We start from the raw sequence: 21151 nt of genomic DNA, 5'->3' as shown, positions 1-21151 counted from the left end.
AACAGCAGACGGACGACATCCACGTGGACAGCAGACGGACGACATCCACGTGGACAGCAGACGGACCACATCCACGTGGACAGCAGACGGACCACATCCACGTGGACAGCAGACGGACCACATCCACGTGGACAGCAGACGGACCACATCCACGTGGACAGCAGACGGACCACATCCACGTGGACAGCAGACGGACCACATCCACGTGCTGCCCGTGTTTCACGTATCAGTTGGTAAAGAAATGTTGAATAAAATAAAACTAAAAAAAAAGGAAGCGCTTGCAGAGGGAAACCACGTGCGCACGCAAATCGGACACGCTGGTGTGAATGTGGCCTGAGACGTCTCGCTGCACATTCCCCGCCACATCGCAGGTCGTGAGACGTTCAATAGAAGTATAGACAGTGCCGGAGAGCGGGGATGTGCTGCCACCCGGTGGTGAATGAGTGGCACTGCCAGCGTCTCCCATCTACATGGTATACAGGCTCCAGGTCCCGCTCACCTCGACGTGCTGTAATCCGGGTGTGACCGCTTTCCGTTACTTCTTTCCCACCTAGAAGCCGCCAGATCCATGGGGGACAAACCAGACGCTCCAGAGCTCCGGCGAAGCTGAGGGGTGGGCAGGCTGCTGCGGCTGTTCAGCCCCTGGAGGGGAAGCAAAGGGTTAACAGCAGCAAATAATACAACACTGCGTATCCTGACACACTGAAACAGCACTCACCCCACAGTCTATATTCTCTACAATCTATAGTTCTCTGTTATCAGACATGTCAGGCTGGGGGGGGGGGGGATGACTGTAGGACAGGTGAATACAATCTATTGCTCTCTGTTATCAGACATGTCAGGCTGGGGGAGGATGACTGTAGGACAGGTGAATACAATCTATTGCTCTCTGTTATCAGACATGTCAGGCTGGGGGAGGATGACTGTAGGACAGGTGAATACAATCTATTGTTCTCTGTTATCAGACATGTCAGGCTGGGAGAGGATGACTGTAGGACAGGTGAATACAATCTATTGTTCTCTGTTATCAGACATGTCAGGCTGGGGGAGGATGACTGTAGGACAGGTGAATACAATCTATTGTTCTCTGTTATCAGACATGTCAGGCTGGGGGAGGATGACTGTAGGACAGGTGAATACAATCTATTGCTCTCTGTTATCAGACATGTCAGGCTGGGGGAGGATGACTGTAGGACAGGTGAATACAATCTATTGTTCTCTGTTATCAGCCATGTCAGGCTGGGAGAGGATGACTGTAGGACAGGTGAATACAATCTATTGTTCTCTGTTATCAGACATGTCAGGCTGGGGGAGGATGACTGTAGGACAGGTGAATACAATCTATTGTTCTCTGTTATCAGACATGTCAGGCTGGGGGAGGATGACTGTAGGACAGGTGAATACAATCTATTGCTCTCTGTTATCAGACATGTCAGGCTGGGGGAGGATGACTGTAGGACAGGTGAATACAATCTATTGCTCTCTGTTATCAGACATGTCAGGCTGGGGGAGGATGACTGTAGGACAGGTGAATACAATCTATTGTTCTCTGCTATCAGACATGTTAGGCTGGGAGAGGATGACTGTAGGACAGGTGAATACAATCTATTGTTCTCTGTTATCAGACATGTCAGGCTGGGAGAGGATGACTGGAGGACAGGTGAATACAATCTATTGTTCTCTGTTATCAGACATGTCAGGCTGGGGGAGGATGACTGTAGGACAGGTGAATACAATCTATTGTTCTCTGTTATCAGACATGTCAGGCTGCAGGAGGATGACTAGGACAGGTGAATACAATCTATTGTTCTCTGTTATCAGACATGTCAGGCTGGGGGAGGATGACTGTAGGACAGGTGAATACAATCTATTGTTCTCTGTTATCAGACATGTCAGGCTGGGGGGAGGATGACTGTAGGACAGGTGAATACAATCTATTGTTCTCTGTTATCAGACATGTCAGGCTGGGGGAGGATGACTGTAGGACAGGGGAATACAATCTATTGTTCTCTGTTATCAGACATGTCAGGCTGGGGGAGGATGACTGTAGGACAGGTGAATACAATCTATTGTTCTCTGTTATCAGACATGACAGGCTGGGGAGGATGACTGTAGGACAGGTGAATACAATCTATTGTTCTCTGTTATCAGACATGTCAGGCTGGGGAGAGGATGACTGTAGGACAGGTGAATACAATCTATTGTTCTCTGTTATCAGACATGTCAGGCTGGAGGAGGATGACTGTAGGACAGGTGAATACAATCTATTGTTCTCTGTTATCAGACATGTCAGGCTGGGGGAGGATGACTGTAGGACAGGTGAATACAATCTATTGTTCTCTGTTATCAGCCATGTCAGGCTGGGAGAGGATGACTGTAGGACAGGTGAATACAATCTATTGTTCTCTGTTATCAGACATGTCAGGCGGGGGAAGGATGACTGTAGGACAGGTGAATACAATCTATTGTTCTCTGTTATCAGACATGTCAGGCTGGGGGGAGGATGACTGTAGGACAGGTGAATACAATCTATTGTTCTCTGTTATCAGACATGGCAGGCTGGGAGAGGATGACTGTAGGACAGGTGAATACAATCTATTGTTCTCTGTTATCAGACATGTCAGGCTGGAGGAGGATGACTGTAGGACAGGTGAATACAATCTATTGTTCTCTGTTATCAGACATGTCAGGCGGGGGAAGGATGACTGTAGGACAGGTGAATACAATCTATTGTTCTCTGTTATCAGCCATGTCAGGCTGGGAGAGGATGACTGTAGGACAGGTGAATACAATCTATTGTTCTCTGTTATCAGACATGTCAGGCAGGGGAAGGATGACTGTAGGACAGGTGAATACAATCTATTGTTCTCTGTTATCAGACATGTCAGGCTGGGGGGAGGATGACTGTAGGACAGGGGAATACAGGTATCCGTGCCGGCAAATATGAAGCATGTCCTACGTTTCGTTTTTTACGAGCCGTGCTCCCATACTTTGTATGGAAGCACGGAACGAAAATGCGGTCCGTGGCGGCCGGCTGTGCCCGCAATCGCACGAGGCCTAAACTCCAAAACCACAGGAATATCCCAACCGATATGTGCAAATTGGAGATTGTATAGGAAAATAATTTTCCATCCCGCTCTGAAAACATTAAGATTCTGTTCATGTCGACGTGTGAACGCAGCCGAACCTGATCAATCATCGTAAAACCCTAAACTGCGTTGGGATTGGCAGCAGCTTTTCTACTACGAATTACATGCCGGTAAATTACAACCTTGGAGGTGAGCATATATGTGCGTTATCTCCGCTCATTATTTATTGATACCGCAAGTTTGGCGCCGTGTTCTTTTTGTTTCACTTTTAGTAAACCGAACCCAAGGCATTAACGATTACTGATTTTTTTGAGTAATTAGTTGGAACCGATCCTTTATGGCGACTGTCGGTGGGTGATTTGGCCGACAGGAATCTTCTCCACGCTCAGAATTGTATTAGACGCTTCTCTCTAGCGATCGCCATGATGGTATCGAGTAATGGCCTTTACTAGAGAAGCGGCCAGCGGATTTGACACTAATCGCACTAATGCAGCTCCCACATTAACCTGCGGTAACTCAGGCGGTGCCAGCGTCTGGCTTCGCTTTCATACCAGACCCGCAACGGCGACTTAGCCCGAGTTAGAGCCGTCAGTAGTAAGGACGTATCGCATACATCGCTAGCTACTGATGTCCCTTCCTGCCAGGATGTCCGAGATACGTCCTTGGCAGGGAAAGGGTTAAAGGGGTCTCCAGTTTTAGCAAATAAAATTTCTACAATTTACTAATATACGTTCTGCAACAATTCCTCATAGTTTTCAAAATCTCTGCTTGCTGTCATTCATTGTCCAGGTCATGTGATGGACACTCGGCTAATTATAAGGCCGGATTCACCTGAGCGTGTGTCACCAGCACATGATGCTTTTCTGTTTTCATTCATTTATTTTACTACTGTAGCGCGAATCACCCGGAAGTGCTTCCGTGTGCCGAACGCGATTTGCACGCAACCAATGACTTCAATGGGTGTGTGCAGCGCGAAACACGGCCAAATATAGGACATGTCGTGAGTTTTGCACAGCGGACACACGATGCGTGATATTCACTGACAGTCTGAACGGCCCCATTCACTAACATAAGACCGTGCGATGGACGTAGCACGGACGTATAACACGTTCGTGTGAATAAGCCCTAAGACACAGCCCTGAGAACTGTAACGAGCCGTGCACCTGTGCGTCCATCACATGAACGGCTATAAGGCGGAGTTCACACGGGGCGGATACCATGTGTAAAAGCACGCAACAAATCCGCCCTGCGCACCGCAGGGAATTCCAGCCGAAAAACCACAAACTGTCGCAGTTTTTCAGCTGGAATGTCCTCTGCGGAAAAAACGGCAACATTTATCCGGCAGGTAGCCTGACGTTTCATCCCAGGTGACCACCGCCTGTGATTGGCCTGTGATTGGCTGCAGCGGCCGCCACACGTGATGTCACCCCAGGAGGAAGAAAGAGACTTCTGGGCAGGTATGTGAAGTTTTTTTTTCTGAGTTGAGTTTCTTGCGGCGGAATCGCTGCGAATCTGCCACAAAATATGAAACAGCTGCTACTTGTTGCGGATTTTACCTCCCCGTAACATACAGGCAGCGATTCCGCAGGTACAATGGTCATGCTGCGGTATAAAGTTCTGCACCGCAGGTCCACGTTTCAGCGTTTGTTGCGCTCAGTGTTTCCGCAGCGTGTGGATGAGATTTGTTTTATTCGCTTTGCTGCAGATTTTCCGCAACGCGCGATCTGACCCTAAATGTGTAAGATGGAAATATTTGGGACAAGCCCTTTAAGACGTCTTTACCTTGTGGAACTTCCTGTCGCCTTTGTCCATGGCGTCCTCCATCTCCGCACAGGGGTAGAAGCCGGGGAAGGGGGTGAATGGGTTAACTTTGGGTCTGCATGAGCCGGAGAAAGCCCCCATAAGGCTGTTAATGCTGCGGAGCGAGGACACGACCTGCGGGGACAAGGACGAGTCCACCAGGAGCTCGGACACCATATTGCGCGCCTCGTTCAGGACAGACAAGTCTACGCCATTCCCACCGCCGGCATTCTGCAACAAGACAATGAATCACCACAATACAAAAGTAAACAGAATGGAGAGTAATACAGAAGGAAGCAGTGCATTGTGGGAGCTTAAACAACTGAACAGTGCCTGGCATAAACACTACATGTCTCACAATGCAACACAGCAGAGCATTCTCAATTCAGACACTGAACCAGTTCTGTAGCCTGAGAATCAACGGAAGGCCAATAGAATTGTGACTGCAGCTCTAGATGTGACTGGAGTACAAGGCCAGGATTAAATCAAATTCTCCCCACGAGGATCGGCTCGTAGAACAAGAGAGAGAGTGGACGCACGCCATAATATTCCTTGTGCCGCCATGTCATCCTCACTTCATTCTACAAAGACGCACGGCAGACCGGATCTCCCACAAGTGATGTAAACCGAGCCCAAGACTCGACAACAGCAGAATTATGAATGCAGCTCTGGATGTGACTGGAGTAGCAGACATGATGTAACCCTGGATCAGTAGGTCATGTGAGCTCACCTGGTATTGGGGTTTGTACCACTGCTTAAAATCCCAATCCCAAAGGATCATCTGAAAGAGAGAAAAAAAGAGATTTTAAAAAATATATTTAAAATGAACTGTAAATTTATCAGCGATTATAAACCGGAGAACGAAGCGAAGAGGAGAAAAAACAAACAGTAATACATTGTGCCGAGTCCTGCAGCTGCGAACAAGCGCTGATTAATTATAGGGGCGGATGAGGAAACCGCTAATTACGATGCAAGGAACAAGTCCCAAATATTGAGGCCCCTGCACACGAGCGCAAAAATGGGCCCATTCACTTTCACTGAACGCGGACACCTTTCCGTAGTGCCACGGATGGGTGTCCGTGCCGTAGAAATGTTCAGAAAATTATGGAACATGTCCGTTTTTTTGCATTTTGCGTGCCGTGGCAGTCGGCGGCCGACTGTGCCCGCAATCGCGGGCCGTGATTGCGGGCACGGTCGTGTGCATGGGGCCTTAGTCAGTAATAGAAGGGAAGTGGTTAATGACGGCAGCGCAAATATAGAAGGGGGTGGATACAGCTCGCAACGTAAATACACAACGGGGGGGGCAGCTCACAACGTAAATACACAACGGGGGAGGGGGGGGCAGCTCACGACGTAAATATGGTGGGGGGTGCAGATAGTGGGGGCGCAGGGAGAGATCCATCCCGTTTGATACGCTCGTCGTTACCGCTCCCACCCGGAATGATACTGTGATGTAATATGCAACTGGCTGCTCAGGACTCTAGGAAAGCGGGGTGACAACCGGAACGGGGCGATCGCCCGGCGACTATACAGACATGGTGGGCGAGGGTCATTGTGCGATCAGCTGTTCTGGTTTTGCAGGTGACGTTTTGGGGTCACATCATCAGGCGTGACAGGGCACCCGTAATGAGACACACCAGTGCACAAACATGACAAGCACTACAACCCCCAACATCCTCAGCCTGGGCAGGACAATGATGATGGAGCGCGGCTCAGGCAGAACGCTGGCACAAATACGGAAACCACAGAACTCGGATCTTATCTGACACCCGGTGACGTCAATGCGGCTCAGCTTACAATGAAACGCTCGGGGTAACACAATCCGTCAGTCCAACAAAATCATCGGAACAAAGAACAAAACAGCTGAAGAAATAATGGAGGCGATGACCAGGAGGCACGGGGCACAAGACGCCTCATCCTTCAGTCAACTCAGCAGCCGCCTCCTGAAAATAAAGACCAACCTCTGTGTAAGGAACAGTTCTCCAACTTCCCAAGAAAATTTGTGTTTCAATTCTTCGTCATTTTAAAGATCCACACTTGCTGTCAGTGAATGGGACCATTGTAGTTTACATTTTATTTTAACTAATAACATATCTCTCTCCTGTCCTGATAGATTGATACAATGTACCTGCGCTGAAACATTGTAACAGTCTGGAGAACAGGCTGTTTATCTCACTTAAGTCTCGCCTGGATACAATTGTAACAAATTTCAGTGGCGACAAGTATTAGGTCAGGAAAGCAAAGAAATTTGTGCTGCCCCAGTGCTTAACCCACAGAGGACTGTGTGCGCTGATACACTGTAACAAGCCCTCAACTGTGTGAGCAGAACATGGTCAGGGTCAGTTTTCAACCTCAATGTAAACAAAAATGTTTCCCTTCACTGACAGCAAACAAAGATCTTGAAAATTGTGATTAATTGCCACACAACCTCTTATTACATTGCAGATCTGCGGCTCCACGTACTGGTGAACGGAGAAGAGGCGCCACGAGCGGGAGTCACATGACCACGGGGAAAGGGGGTCGCAACCTCTGCCCAATAAATTGCAAGTAGTCAATCAGCAAACCCACGACCAAACGTTACGACACTTCAGAGGCAAAGCCAACAAACCCCGAGCACAGATCACCCCAAAAATCAAACCATGACCCACAAATATAAATCCCTGAGATCGTCTGCTCCTGGGAAAGCTGGATAACGAAACACCACAGCTAAACCTGTGTAACTTTCCTTCACTGCTAAAACCACAATACAACATTCCTAGTTCTGTATCACGAGGCAGGCTTAATATTCAGGAGTCTGGGAAAGCTGGGTGACAAGCCATGTGGCACTGGGAATAGCGGCCATGTAGGTTGTAAACCCGCTGTGCCAGGAATACGCACCAAAATCCGAGTGAAAAATGTTGTGTGACCGTAACCCAACAGTAGGGGGCAGATGTGAGGTCCGGCAGCCCGAGAGCGGCACAAGTGCAAATGTCCTGACCCGTCCTCCCCCCAACCCGACCCGTCCTTCCCTCAACCCGACCTCATCCTGCCCTGTCCTCCCCTCAACCCGACCCGTCCGACCTCATCCTGCCCTGTCCTCAACCCGACCCGTCCTTCCCTCAACCCGACCTCATCCTGCCCTGTCCTCCCCTCAACCCGACCCGTCCGACCTCATCCTGCCCTGTCCTCCCCCCGACCCGACCTGTGCTCCCCCCGACCTCATCCTGCCCTGTCCTCAACCCGTCCTTCCCTCAACCCGACCTCATCCTGCCCTGTCCTCCCCTCAACCCGACCCGTCCGACCTCATCCTGCCCTGTCCTCCCTCCGACCCGACCTGTCCTCCCCCCGACCCGTCCTCCCCCCAACCCGACCTCATCCTGCCCTGTCCTCCCTCAGACCCGACCTGTCCTCCCCCCGACCCGTCCTCCCCCCGACCCGACCTCATCCTGCCCTGTCCTCCCTCAGACCCGACCTGTCCTCCCCCCGACCCATCCTCCCCCCAACCCGACCTCATCCTTCCCTGTCCTCCCCTCAACCCGACCCGTCCGACCTCATCCTGACCTGTCCTCCCCCCGACCCGACCTCATCCTGCCCCATCCTCCCCTCAACCTGACCTGTCATCCCCCCGACCCGACCTGTCCTCCCCCCGACCTGACCTCATCCTGCCCCATCCTCCCCTCAACCTGACCCGTCCTCCCCCCGACCCGACCTGTCCTCCCCCCGACCCGACCTGTCCTCCCCCCGACCCGACCTCATCCTGCCCCATCCTCCCCTCAACCCGACCCCACCCTCACCCCATCCACCCCCCATCCAGCGCTGTACAATGTAACGCAAACATAAGATCTACCTGTCCGGTCATAGAACTTCTGACATCAGAGCGACATTTCAGAGGTTTTGAGGTCCCCACTGATCGCTGGTTTCTGATTGGTTCTGCTCAACTTTCCTCGGAAAACCAAGTGAGCGTTGTACGGGGTCAATAGAAAGTCTATGAGCCGCTGCACCAGACCGAGCAGAAACAGCGATCAGTGGGGTCTCAAACTTCTGAAGTGTCGCTCTGATGTCAGAAGTTTTGTGAAAGTTTATTTACAAATTAAATGTATCGAACGACCGAGACCTCAATAATTTATATCACGACGAGGAGACGCTGAACACAACTATAACCTGGAGGAACCCCGGGGGGGGGGGGGGGGGGGGGGGGAGGGGGCTAGATGTGCATAACTAATAGAGACATCCCCCAAGAGACTGCAGCAGCAATAGACATCCCCCAAGAGACTGCAGCAGCAATAGAGACATCCCCCAAGAGACTGCAGCAGCAATAGAGACATCCCCCAAGAGACTGCAGCAGCAATAGAGACATCCCCCAAGAGACTGCAGCTGTAATAGAGACATCCCCCAAGAGACTGCAGCTGTAATAGAGACATCCCCCAAGAGACTGCAGCAGCAATAGAGACATCCCCCAAGAGACTGCAGCAGCAATAGAGACATCCCCCAAGAGACTGCAGCAGCAATAGACATCCCCCAAGAGACTGCAGCAGCAATAGACATCCCCCAAGAGACTGCAGCAGCAATAGACATCCCCCAAGAGACTGCAGCTGTAATAGAGACATCCCCCAAGAGACTGCAGCTGTAATAGAGACATCCCCCAAGAGACTGCAGCAGCAATAGACATCCCCCAAGAGACTGCAGAAAGCAATAGACATCCCCCAAGAGACTGCAGAAAGCAATAGACATCCCCCAAGAGACTGCAGCAGCAATAGACATCCCCCAAGAGACTGCAGCAGCAATAGACATCCCCCAAGAGACTGCAGCTGTAATAGAGACATCCCCCAAGAGACTGCAGCAGCAATAGACATCCCCCAAGAGACTGCAGCAGCAATAGAGACATCCCCCAAGAGACTGCAGCAGCAATAGACATCCCCCAAGAGACTGCAGCTGTAATAGAGACATCCCCCAAGAGACTGCAGCTGTAATAGAGACATCCCCCAAGAGACTGCAGCTGTAATAGAGACATCCCCAAGAGACTGCAGCTGTAATAGAGACATCCCCCAAGAGACTGCAGCTGTAATAGAGACATCCCCCAAGAGACTGCAGCTGTAATAGAGACATCCCCCAAGAGACTGCAGCAGCAATAGACATCCCCCAAGAGACTGCAGCAGCAATAGACATCCCCCAAGAGACTGCAGCAGCAATAGACATCCCCCAAGAGACTGCAGCTGTAATAGAGACATCCCCCAAGAGACTGCAGCTGTAATAGAGACATCCCCCAAGAGACTGCAGCAGCAATAGACATCCCCCAAGAGACTGCAGCAGCAATAGACATCCCCCAAGAGACTGCAGCAGCAATAGACATCCCCCAAGAGACTGCAGCTGTAATAGAGACATCCCCCAAGAGACTGCAGCTGTAATAGAGACATCCCCCAAGAGACTGCAGCAGCAATAGACATCCCCCAAGAGACTGCAGCAGCAATAGACATCCCCCAAGAGACTGCAGCTGTAATAGAGACATCCCCCAAGAGACTGCAGCAGCAATAGACATCCCCCAAGAGACTGCAGCTGTAATAGAGACATCCCCCAAGAGACTGCAGCAGCAATAGAGACATCCTCCAAGAGACTGCAGCTGTAATAGAGACATCCCCCAAGAGACTGCAGCAGTAATAGAGACATCCCCCAAGAGACTGCAGCTGTAATAGAGACATCCCCCAAGAGACTGCAGCTGTAATAGAGACATCCCCAAGAGACTGCAGCAGCAATAGACATCCCCCAAGAGACTGACATCTGTATATGCAGCAAAAGGAACTCCATAAAGTATGGACTATGAGAAGGTGACGACTTCCAAACAAAAAATAAGAACTTTAATGTCTAGATTTCTGTTTATGTCACAGTCAGTAAAGAATATTTTGCACCTTCACAGTGGTAGTAGTGGTCGTGTGGCAGTAGTCGTCGTGTGGCAGTGGTAGTAGTAGTGTTGTGTGGCAGTGGTAGTAGTGGTTGTGTGGCGTGGTAGTAGTCGTCGTGCTGTGTGGCAGTGGTAGTAGTAGTCGTGCTGTGTGGCAGTAGTCGTCGTGTGGCAGTGGTAGTAGTAGTGTTGTGTGGCAGTGGTAGTAGTAGTCGTGTTGTGTGGTGGTAGTAGTAGTAGACCTGTGGTAGTAGTCGGGTTGTGTGGTAGTAGTCGTGCTGTGTGGCAGTGGTAGTAGTCGTCGTGTGGCAGTGGTAGTAGTAGTCGTGTTGTGTGGTGGTGGTAGTAGTAGACCTGTGGTAGTAGTAGTAGTCGGGTTGTGTGGTAGTAGTAGACCTTGGGTAGTAGTAGTAGTCATGGGGCAGTGGTAGTAGTAGTCGTGTTGTGTGGCAGTAGTAGTAGTAGACCTGTGGTAGTAGTAGTAGTAGTAGTCGGGTTGTGTGGCAGTAGTAGTAGTAGACCTGTGCTAGTAGTAGTAGTCGGGTTGTGTGGCAGTAGTAGTAGACCTGTGGTAGTAGTAGTAGTCGGGTTGTGTGGTAGTAGTAGTCGGGTTGTGTGGTAGTAGTAGTAGACCTGTGGCAGTAGTAGTCTGGCTGTGTGGTAGTAGTAGACCTGTGGTAGTAGTAGTAGTCGGGTTGTGTGGCAGTAGTAGTAGTAGTAGACCTGTGGTAGTAGTAGTAGTCGTGTTGTGTGGCAGTAGTAGTAGTAGACCTGTGGCAATAGTAGTCCGGTTGTGTGGTAGTAGTTCTGTTGTGTGGCAGTAGTAGTAGTCGGGTTATGTGGTAGTATTAGTAGACCTGTGGTAGTAGTAGTAGTCGGGTTGTGTGGTAGTAGTAGACCTGTGGTAGTAGTCGGGTTGTGTGGTAGTAGTCGGGTTGTGTGGTAGTAGTAGTAGTCGGGTTGTGTGGTAGTATTAGTAGACCTGTGGCAGTAGTAGTCTGGTTGTGTGGTAGTAGTAGACCTGTGGTAGTAGTAGTAGTAGTCAGGTTGTGTGGCAGTGGTAGTAGTAGTCGGGTTGTGTGGTTGAAGTAGTAGTAGTAGTAGACCTGTGGCAGTAGTAGTCGGGTTGTGTAGTAGTAGTAGTAGACCTGTGGTAGTAGTAGTTGTCTGGCTGTGTGGTAGTAGTAGACCTGTGGTAGTAGTAGTAGTCGGGTTGTGTGGTAGTAGTAGTAGTTCTGTTGTGTGGCAGTAGTAGTAGTAGTCGGGCTGTGTGGTAGTAGTAGACCTGTGGTAGTAGTAGTAGTCGTGTTGTGTGGCAGTAGTAGTAGTAGACCTGTGGCAATAGTAGTCCGGTTGTGTGGTAGTAGTAGTAGTTCTGTTGTGTGGCAGTAGTAGTAGTCGGGTTATGTGGTAGTATTAGTAGACCTGTGGTGGTAGTAGTAGTCGGGTTGTGTGGTAGTAGTAGTAGTAGACCTGTGGCAGTAGTAGTCGGGTTGTGTGGTAGTAGTAGACTTGTGGTGGTAGTAGTAGTAGTCGGGTTGTGTGGCAGTAGTAGTAGTAGACCTGTGGTAGTAGTAATAGTCGGGTTGTGTGGTAGTAGTAGTAGTCGGGTTGTGTGGTAGTAGTAGTAGACCTGTGGCAGTAGTAGTCGGGTTGTGTGGCAGTAGTAGTAGACCTGTGGTAGTAGTAGTAGTCGGGTTGTGTGGTAGTAGTAGTAGTTGGGTTGTGTGGTAGTAGTAGTAGTAGTAGACCTGTGGTAGTAGTAGTAGTCGGGTTGTGTGGCAGTAGTAGTAGTAGACCTGTGGTAGTAGTAGTAGTCGGGTTGTGTGGCAGTAGTAGTAGTAGACCTGTGGTAGTAGTAGTAGTCGGGTTGTGTGGCAGTAGTAGTAGTAGTAGACCTGTGGTAGTAGTAGTAGTCGTGTTGTGTGGCAGTAGTAGTAGTAGACCTGTGGTAGTAGTAGTAGTAGTAGTCGGGTTGTGTGGTAGTCGTGGGGCAGTGGAAGTCGTGGGGCAGCGGTAGTAGTAGTAGTCGTGTTGTGTGGTAGTAGTAGTAGACCTGTGGTAGTAGTAGACCTGTGGTAGTAGTAGTCGGGTTGTGTGGTAGTAGTAGACCTGTGATAGTAGTAGTCGGGTTGTGTGGCAGTAGTAGACCTGTGGTAGTAGTCGGGTTGTGTGGTAGTAGTAGTAGTCGGGTTGTGTGGTTGAAGTAGTAGTAGTAGTAGACCTGTGGCAGTAGTAGTCGGGTTGTGTGGTAGTAGTAGTAGACCTGTGGCAGTAGTAGTCTGGCTGTGTGGTAGTAGTAGACCTGTGGTAGTAGTAGTAGTAGTAGTCGGGTTGTGTGGCAGTAGTAGTAGTAGTAGACCTGTGGTAGTAGTAGTAGTCGTGTTGTGTGGCAGTAGTAGTAGACATGTGGCAATAGTAGTCCGGTTGTGTGGTAGTAGTTCTGTTGTGTGGCAGTAGTAGTAGTCGGGTTATGTGGTAGTATTAGTAGACCTGTGGTAGTAGTAGTAGTCGGGTTGTGTGGTAGTAGTAGTAGTAGACCTGTGGCAGTAGTAGTCGGGTTGTGTGGTAGTAGTAGACCTGTGGTAGTAGTAGTAGTCGGGTTGTGTGGCAGTAGTAGTAGTAGACCTGTGGTAGTAGTAGTAGTCGGGTTGTGTGGTAGTAGTAGTGGTCGGGTTGTGTGGCAGTAGTAGTAGTAGACCTGTGGTAGTAGTAGTAGTCGGGTTGTGTGGTAGTAGTAGTCGGGTTGTGTAGTAGTAGTAGTAGACCTGTGGCAGTAGTAGTCTGGTTGTGTGGTAGTAGTAGTAGTAGTAGTCCGGTTGTGTGGTAGTAGTAGTAGTTCTGTTGTGTGGCAGTAGTAGTAGTCGGGTTATGTGGTAGTATTAGTAGACCTGTGGTAGTAGTAGTAGTCGGGTTGTGTGGTAGTAGTAGTAGTAGACCTGTGGCAGTAGTAGTCGGGTTGTGTGGTAGTAGTAGTAGTCGGGTTGTGTGGCAGTAGTAGACCTGTGGTAGTAGTAGTAGTCGGGTTGTGTGGTAGTAGTAGTAGTCGGGTTGTGTGGTAGTAGTAGTGGTCGGGTTGTGTGGCAGTAGTAGTAGTAGTAGACCTGTGGTAGTAGTAGTAGTCGGGTTGTGTGGTAGTAGTAGTCGGGTTGTGTGGTAGTAGTAGTAGACCTGTGGCAGTAGTAGTCTGGTTGTGTGGTAGTAGTAGTAGTAGTCAGGTTGTGTGGCAGTAGTAGTAGTAGTAGACCTGTGGTAGTATTAGTAGTCGGGTTGTGTGGTAGTAGTAGTAGTCGGGTTGTGTGGTAGTAGTAGTAGACCTGTGGTAGTAGTAGTAGTCGTGTTGTGTGGCAGTAGTAGTAGTAGACCTGTGGCAATAGTAGTCCAGTTGTGTGGTAGTAGTAGTAGTTCTGTTGTGTGGCAGTAGTAGTAGTCGGGTTATGTGGTAGTATTAGTAGACCTGTGGTGGTAGTAGTAGTAGTAGTCGGGTTGTGTGGTAGTAGTAGTAGTAGACCTGTGGCAGTAGTAGTCGGGTTGTGTGGTAGTAGTAGACTTGTAGTAGTAGTAGTCGGGTTGTGTGGCAGTAGTAGACCTGTGGTAGTAGTAGTAGTCGGGTTGTGTGGTAGTAGTAGTCGGGTTGTGTGGTAGTAGTAGTAGACCTGTGGCAGTAGTAGTCGGGTTGTGTGGCAGTAGTAGTAGACCTGTGGTAGTAGTAGTAGTCGGGTTGTGTGGTAGTGGTAGTAGTAGTAGTTGGGTTGTGTGGTAGTAGTAGTAGTAGTAGACCTGTGGTAGTAGTAGTAGTCGGGTTGTGTGGCAGTAGTAGTAGTAGACCTGTGGTAGTAGTAGTAGTCGGGTTGTGTGGCAGTAGTAGTAGTAGACCTGTGGTAGTAGTAGTAGTCGTGTTGTGTGGCAGTAGTAGTAGTAGTAGACCTGTGGTAGTAGTAGTAGTAGTAGTAGTAGTAGTAGTAGGGTTGTGTGGTAGTCGTGGGGCAGTGGAAGTCGTGGGGCAGCGGTAGTAGTCGTGTTGTGTGGTAGTAGTAGTAGACCTGTGGTAGTAGTCGGGTTGTGTGGTAGTAGTAGTAGTCGGGTTGTGTGGTTGAAGTAGTAGTAGTAGTAGACCTGTGGCAGTAGTAGTCGGGTTGTGTGGTAGTAGTAGTAGACCTGTGGCAGTAGTAGTCTGGCTGTGTGGTAGTAGTAGACCTGTGGTAGTAGTAGTAGTCGGGTTGTGTGGCAGTAGTAGTAGTAGTAGACCTGTGGTAGTAGTAGTAGTCGTGTTGTGTGGCAGTAGTAGTAGTAGACCTGTGGCAATAGTAGTCCGGTTGTGTGGCAGTAGTAGTAGTCGGGTTATGTGGTAGTATTAGTAGACCTGTGGTAGTAGTAGTAGTCGGGTTGTGTGGTAGTAGTAGTAGTAGACCTGTGGCAGTAGTAGTCGGGTTGTGTGGTAGTAGTAGACCTGTGGTAGTAGTAGTAGTCGGGTTGTGTGGCAGTAGTAGTAGTAGACCTGTGGTAGTAGTAGTAGTCGGGTTGTGTGGTAGTAGTAGTAGTCGGGTTGTGTGGTAGTAGTAGTGGTCGGGTTGTGTGGCAGTAGTAGTAGTAGACCTGTGGTAGTAGTAGTAGTCGGGTTGTGTGGTAGTAGTAGTCGGGTTGTGTGGTAGTAGTAGTAGACCTGTGGCAGTAGTAGTCTGGTTGTGTGGTAGTAGTAGTAGTAGTCCGGTTGTGTGGTAGTAGTAGTAGTTCTGTTGTGTGGCAGTAGTAGTAGTCGGGTTATGTGGTAGTATTAGTAGACCTGTGGTAGTAGTAGTAGTCGGGTTGTGTGGTAGTAGTAGTAGTAGTAGACCTGTGGCAGTAGTAGTCGGGTTGTGTGGCAGTAGTAGACCTGTGGTAGTAGTAGTAGTCGGGTTGTGTGGTAGTAGTAGTCGGGTTGTGTGGTAGTAGTAGTAGACCTGTGGCAGTAGTAGTCTGGTTGTGTGGTAGTAGTAGTAGTAGTCCGGTTGTGTGGTAGTAGTAGTAGTTCTGTTGTGTGGCAGTAGTAGTAGTCGGGTTATGTGGTAGTATTAGTAGACCTGTGGTAGTAGTAGTAGTCGGGTTGTGTGGTAGTAGTAGTAGTAGTAGACCTGTGGCAGTAGTAGTCGGGTTGTGTGGCAGTAGTAGACCTGTGGTAGTAGTAGTAGTCGGGTTGTGTGGTAGTAGTAGTAGTCGGGTTGTGTGGTAGTAGTAGTGGTCGGGTTGTGTGGCAGTAGTAGTAGACCTGTGGTAGTAGTAGTAATCGGGTTGTGTGGTAGTAGTAGTCGGGTTGTGTGGTAGTAGTAGTAGACCTGTGGCAGTAGTAGTCTGGTTGTGTGGTAGTAGTAGTAGTCAGGTTGTGTGGCAGTAGTAGTAGTAGACCTGTGGTAGTATTAGTAGTCGGGTTGTGTGGTAGTAGTAGTAGTCGGGTTGTGTGGTAGTAGTAGTAGACCTGTGGTAGTAGTAGTAGTCGGGTTGTGTGGCAGTGGTAGTAGTAGACCTGTGGTAGTAGTAGTAGTCGGGTTGTGTGGTAGTAGTAGTAATAGACCTGTGGTAGTAGTAGTAGTCGGGTTGTGTAGTAGTAGTCGTGTTGTGTGATAGTAGTAGTAGACCTGTGGTAGTAGTAGACCTGTGGTAGTAGTAGTAGTCGGGTTGTGTGGTAGTAGTAGACCTGTGGTAGTAGTAGTAGTCGGGTTGTGTAGTAGTAGTCGTGTTGCGTGATAGTAGTAGTAGACCTGTGGTAGTAGTAGCAGTCGGGTTGTGTGGTAGTAGTAGTCGGGTTGTGTGGTGGTAGTAGTAGTAGTAGTAGTAGTAGACCTGTGGCAGTAGTAGTAGTAGTCGGGTTGTGTGGCAGTAGTAGTAGTAGTAGTAGACCTGTGGTAGTAGTAGTAGTCGGGTTGTGTGGTAGTGGTAGTAGTCGGGTTGTGTGGTAGTAGTAGTAGACCTGTGGTAGTAGTAGTAGTCGGGTTGTGTGGCAGTGGTAGTAGTAGACCTGTGGTAGTAGTAGTAGTCGGGTTGTGTGGTAGTAGTAGTAATAGACCTGTGGTAGTAGTAGTAGTCGGGTTGTGTGGTAGTAGTAGTAGTCGGGTTGTGTGGTAGTAGTAGTAGACCTGTGGCAGTAGTAGTCGGATTGTGTGGTAGTAGTAGACCTGTGGTAGTAGTAGTCGGGTTGTGTGGCAGTAGTAGTAGTAGACCTGTGGTAGTAGTAGTCGGGTTGTGTGGTAGTAGTAGTAGTCGGGTTGTGTGGCAGTGGTAGACCTGTGGTAGTAGTAGTAGTAGTCGGGTTGTGTGGTAGTAGTAGTAGTAGACCTGTGGTAGTAGTAGTCCGGTTGTGTGATAGTAGTAGTTCTGTTGTATGGCAGTAGTAGTAGTAGTCGGGTTGTGTGGTAGTAGTAGTTCTGTTGTGTGGCAGTAGTAGTAGTCGGGTTATGTGGTAGTAGTAGTAGACCTGTGGTAGTAGTCGTGTTGTGTGGCAGTAGTAGTAGTAGACCTGTGGCAGTAGTAGTCGGGTTGTGTGGAAGTGGTAGTAGTAGACCTGTGGTAGTAGTAGTAGTCGGGTTGTGTGGTAGTAGTAGTAGTAGTCGGGTTGTGTGGTAGTAGTAGTGGTCGGGTTGTGTGGCAGTGGTAGTAGTAGACCTGTGGTAGTAGTAGTAGTCGGGTTGTGTGGTAGTAGTAGTAGTAGTAGTAGTAGTAGTAGTAGTCGGGTTGTGTGGTAGTGGTAGTAGTAGACCTGTGGTAGTAGTAGTAGTCGGGTTGTGTGGTAGTGGTAGTAGTAGACCTGTGGTGGTAGTAGTAGTAGTAGTCGGGTTGTGTGGTAGTAGTAGTAGTCGGGTTGTGTGGTAGTAGTAGTGGTCGGGTTGTGTGGCAGTGGTAGTAGTAGACCTGTGGTAGTAGTAGTAGTCGGGTTGTGTGGTAGTAGTAGTAGTAGTAGTAGTAGTCGGGTTGTGTGGTAGTGGTAGTAGTAGTAGTAGACCTGTGGCAGTAGTAGTCGGGTTGTGTGGTAGTAGTAGACCTGTGGTAGTAGTAGTAGTCGGGTTGTGTGGTAGTAGTAGTAGTAGTCGGGTTGTGTGGTAGTAGTAGTAGTAGTAGTCGGGTTGTGTGGTAGTAGTAGTAGTAGACCTGTGGCAGTAGTAGTCGTGCTGTGTGGTAGTAGTAGTTGTGCTGTGTGGTAGTGGCAGTAGTAGTCGGGTTGTGTGGCAGTGGTAGTAGTAGTAGACCTGTGGCAGTAGTCGTGCTGTGTGGTAGAGGCAGTAGTAGTCGGGTTGTGTGCCAGTAGTAGTAGTAGTAGTTCTGTTGCGTGGCAGTAGTAGTCGGGTTGTGTGGTAGTAGTAGTAGACCTGTGGCAGTAGTCGTGCTGTGTGGTAGTGGCAGTAGTAGTCGGGTTGTGTGGCAGTGGTAGTAGTAGACCTGTGGCAGTAGTAGTCGGGTTGTGTGCCAGTAGTAGTAGACCTGTAGTAGTAGTTCTGTTGTGTGGCAGTAGTAGTCGGGTTGTGTGGCAGTAGTAGTCCGGTTGTGTGGCAGTGGTAGTCGGGTTGTGTGGCAGTGGTAGTAGACCTGTGGCAGTAGTAGTCGGGTTGTGTGCCAGTAGTAGTAGTAGACCTGTAGTAGTAGTTCTGTTGTGTGGCAGTAGTAGTCGGGTTGTGTGCCAGTAGTAGTAGACCTGTAGTAGTAGTAGTTCTGTTGTGTGGCAGTAGTAGTCGAGTTGTGTGGCAGTAGTAGTCGGGTTGTGTGGCAGTAGTAGTAGTAGACCTGTGGCAGTAGTCGGGTTGTGTGGCAGTAGTAGTCGGGTTGTGTGGTGGTAGTAGTAGTAGACCTGTGGCAGTAGTAGTAGTAGTCGTGCTGTGTGGTAGTAGTAGTAGTAGTCGGGTTGTGTGGCAGTGGTAGTAGTAGACCTGTGCCAGTAGTAGTAGACCTGTAGTAGTAGTAGTAGTTCTGTTGTGTGGCAGTAGTAGTCGGGTTGTGTGGTGGTAGTAGTAGTAGACCTGTGGCAGTAGTAGTAGTAGTCGTGCTGTGTGGTAGTGGCAGTAGTAGTCGGGTTGTGTGGCAGTGGTAGTAGTAGACCTGTGGCAGTAGTAGTCGGGTTGTGTGCCAGTAGTAGTAGACCTGTAGTAGTAGTTCTGTTGTGTGGCAGTAGTAGTCCGGTTGTGTGGCAGTGGTAGTCGGGTTGTGTGGCAGTGGTAGTCGGGTTGTGTGGCAGTGGTAGTAGACCTGTGGCAGTAGTAGTCGGGTTGTGTGCCAGTAGTAGTAGTAGTGTACCTGTAGTAGTAGTTCTGTTGTGTGGCAGTAGTAGTCGGGTTGTGTGGCAGTAGTAGTAGTAGACCTGTGGCAGTAGTCGGGTTGTGTGGCAGTAGTAGTCGGGTTGTGTGGTGGTAGTAGTAGTAGACCTGTGGCAGTAGTAGTAGTAGTCGTGCTGTGTGGTAGTGGTAGTAGTAGTAGTAGTCGGGTTGTGTGGCAGTGGTAGTAGTAGACCTGTGCCAGTAGTAGTAGACCTGTAGTAGTAGTAGTAGTTCTGTTGTGTGGCAGTAGTAGTCGGGTTGTGTGGTGGTAGTAGTAGTAGACCTCTGGCAGTAGTAGTAGTAGTCGTGCTGTGTGGTAGTGGCAGTAGTAGTCGGGTTGTGTGGCAGTGGTAGTAGTAGACTTGTGGCAGTAGTAGTCGGGTTGTGTGCCAGTAGTAGTAGACCTGTAGTAGTAGTTCTGTTGTGTGGCAGTAGTAGTCGGGTTGTGTGGCAGTAGTAGTCGGGTTGTGTGGTAGTAGTAGATATGTTGTGTAAATCAGACGGTACAAACCCCCGACAATCTATTTTATTTCCAGGTTGTAATGCCACAAAACAGGAAAGACCCCAAGAGGGCGAGGACCATCACAAGGCGCTGTGGATCGGAATGATATACAGTAATATAAAGATTGCAGCGACCTCCAGGAGCTTCACTACCCGCTGATGACCACTAGATGGAGGCACAAGGCTGAGACCAGCGACATCAGGACAGTCAAATCTAGAAATAAATCCGCTGCTCGTCCATTAAGCGCGTGACATCATCAGCAACAGATATTTGGCTGAGTCCCTCAACCTTCAGCCTAATCTCCCAGTCCTGAAATAGCCGGGACACATGGGGCGCATACCGGAAGATCACACGTTTAACCTGCCCTGGCCCCAGGAGCTGACACTCATCAGGGACCCTCCCCACCCAACGGGAGACACACAAGAGGCCGTAAAAGGTCCAACATCGATGAGCGATATTAATTGCGAATATTATCAGGCGGATAAAAACAACTCACAAATGTTCCATTCTCACAGCCCGACACACGAAATGGAAAAATCATTATCGCATTTTACAGCCTCGTTTTTCCAAATTAATGTGGGAACGGCGGCAACACGTGAACGGGGAAAAAAAAAGCCACGAGAACGAAACACAGCACAAAGACACAAAGGGTTAAAATAAACCTGGAGAGTTACGGCGGTATACAGGTATACAGTATATACAGGTCTGTGAACTCCCAGGTGACTTGTAATACCCTTATAACGTCACACGGGGGAGGCGGGATTCAGGATATTACACCAGCTGGAGTCTTCTGGGGAGGGGGGTCCTCATCTCCGGGTCATTCACCTTCATAGATTCCGATGTCCTGATGGGGGGGCTGATAATCTGGAGACTCTTCATATACTGACAAATTATTGTACAGTGAAAAAGTCTATTAGAAAGCTGCAGAACTCATGATTGAATTATCCACCATTTCAATAGCTCTGAGTGCTTGCAGTGAATAGAACCATTCTTCTTTATAGCCAGCAGCTAAAAACCCATCCTGACCTAATCCTACTCACACAGTTGAGGGTTTGTTACAGTGTAGCACAGAAGACAATCCTCTGTAAGCCGCAGCAGGAGTACAAGTCTCTCACAGGTCCTGGACTCCAGGCTGATAGATCTCACCTGCACTGACACGTTAGAACAGACCCTCAGCTGTGTAAGCAGGACTAGGTCCGGACAGGTTCTCAGCCCCTACCTCTTGGTACGGAACAGACTCACCAAAGATCATGTGACACCAGTGACATCACTGCTCCCCAGATACAAGTTATGTGATGTCACTAGTCTACTCTTCATCACTAGCGCAGTGCATGGGCCCCAAAATTATATTACAAAAAGTCCACGCGCCCCGCCCCGCCCCCCCACACTGCAGAAAAGACGACTGCCCTCGATTACAACCCACGTGGGGGCCTCTGGCAGGAGTCGTCTACCTGCGTGGAGGTGATGTAGAGGAGACCGCGGTGCACGCCACGGTTAGACATTAGTGGAGCACAGGAGTCACCATGGAAACACGACACGAAACGAGTCAAACAATGAGAGCGGCGCCATAGCAACGCCATAGCAACGCGGAGCAAAACAAGGGGGAAGC

At 49.4% G+C, this 21151-nt stretch overlaps 1 protein-coding gene across 2 annotated transcripts in view; it reads right to left on the bottom strand.

Annotated features, from left to right (window-relative positions):
* The window catches only part of PDE3B (phosphodiesterase 3B), a 114429-nt gene that overhangs the window by 28123 nt on the left and 65155 nt on the right, over positions 1-21151 (bottom strand). For both annotated transcript variants that reach the window (XM_075838205.1, XM_075838206.1), the window contains exons 2-4: positions 5620-5670; positions 4872-5120; positions 500-642 (exon numbers count right to left, since the gene is read on the bottom strand). In XM_075838205.1, the coding sequence (XP_075694320.1) occupies positions 500-642; positions 4872-5120; positions 5620-5670 (443 nt within the window). The remainder of the gene's footprint in view (positions 1-499; positions 643-4871; positions 5121-5619; positions 5671-21151) is intronic.

This window comes from Rhinoderma darwinii, chromosome 9, assembly GCF_050947455.1.
Source record: "Rhinoderma darwinii isolate aRhiDar2 chromosome 9, aRhiDar2.hap1, whole genome shotgun sequence".
NCBI lineage: Eukaryota > Metazoa > Chordata > Amphibia > Anura > Rhinodermatidae > Rhinoderma > Rhinoderma darwinii.
The sequence above is the reverse complement of the archived record's forward strand: the minus strand, read 5'-3'. Positions and strand labels throughout refer to the sequence as shown.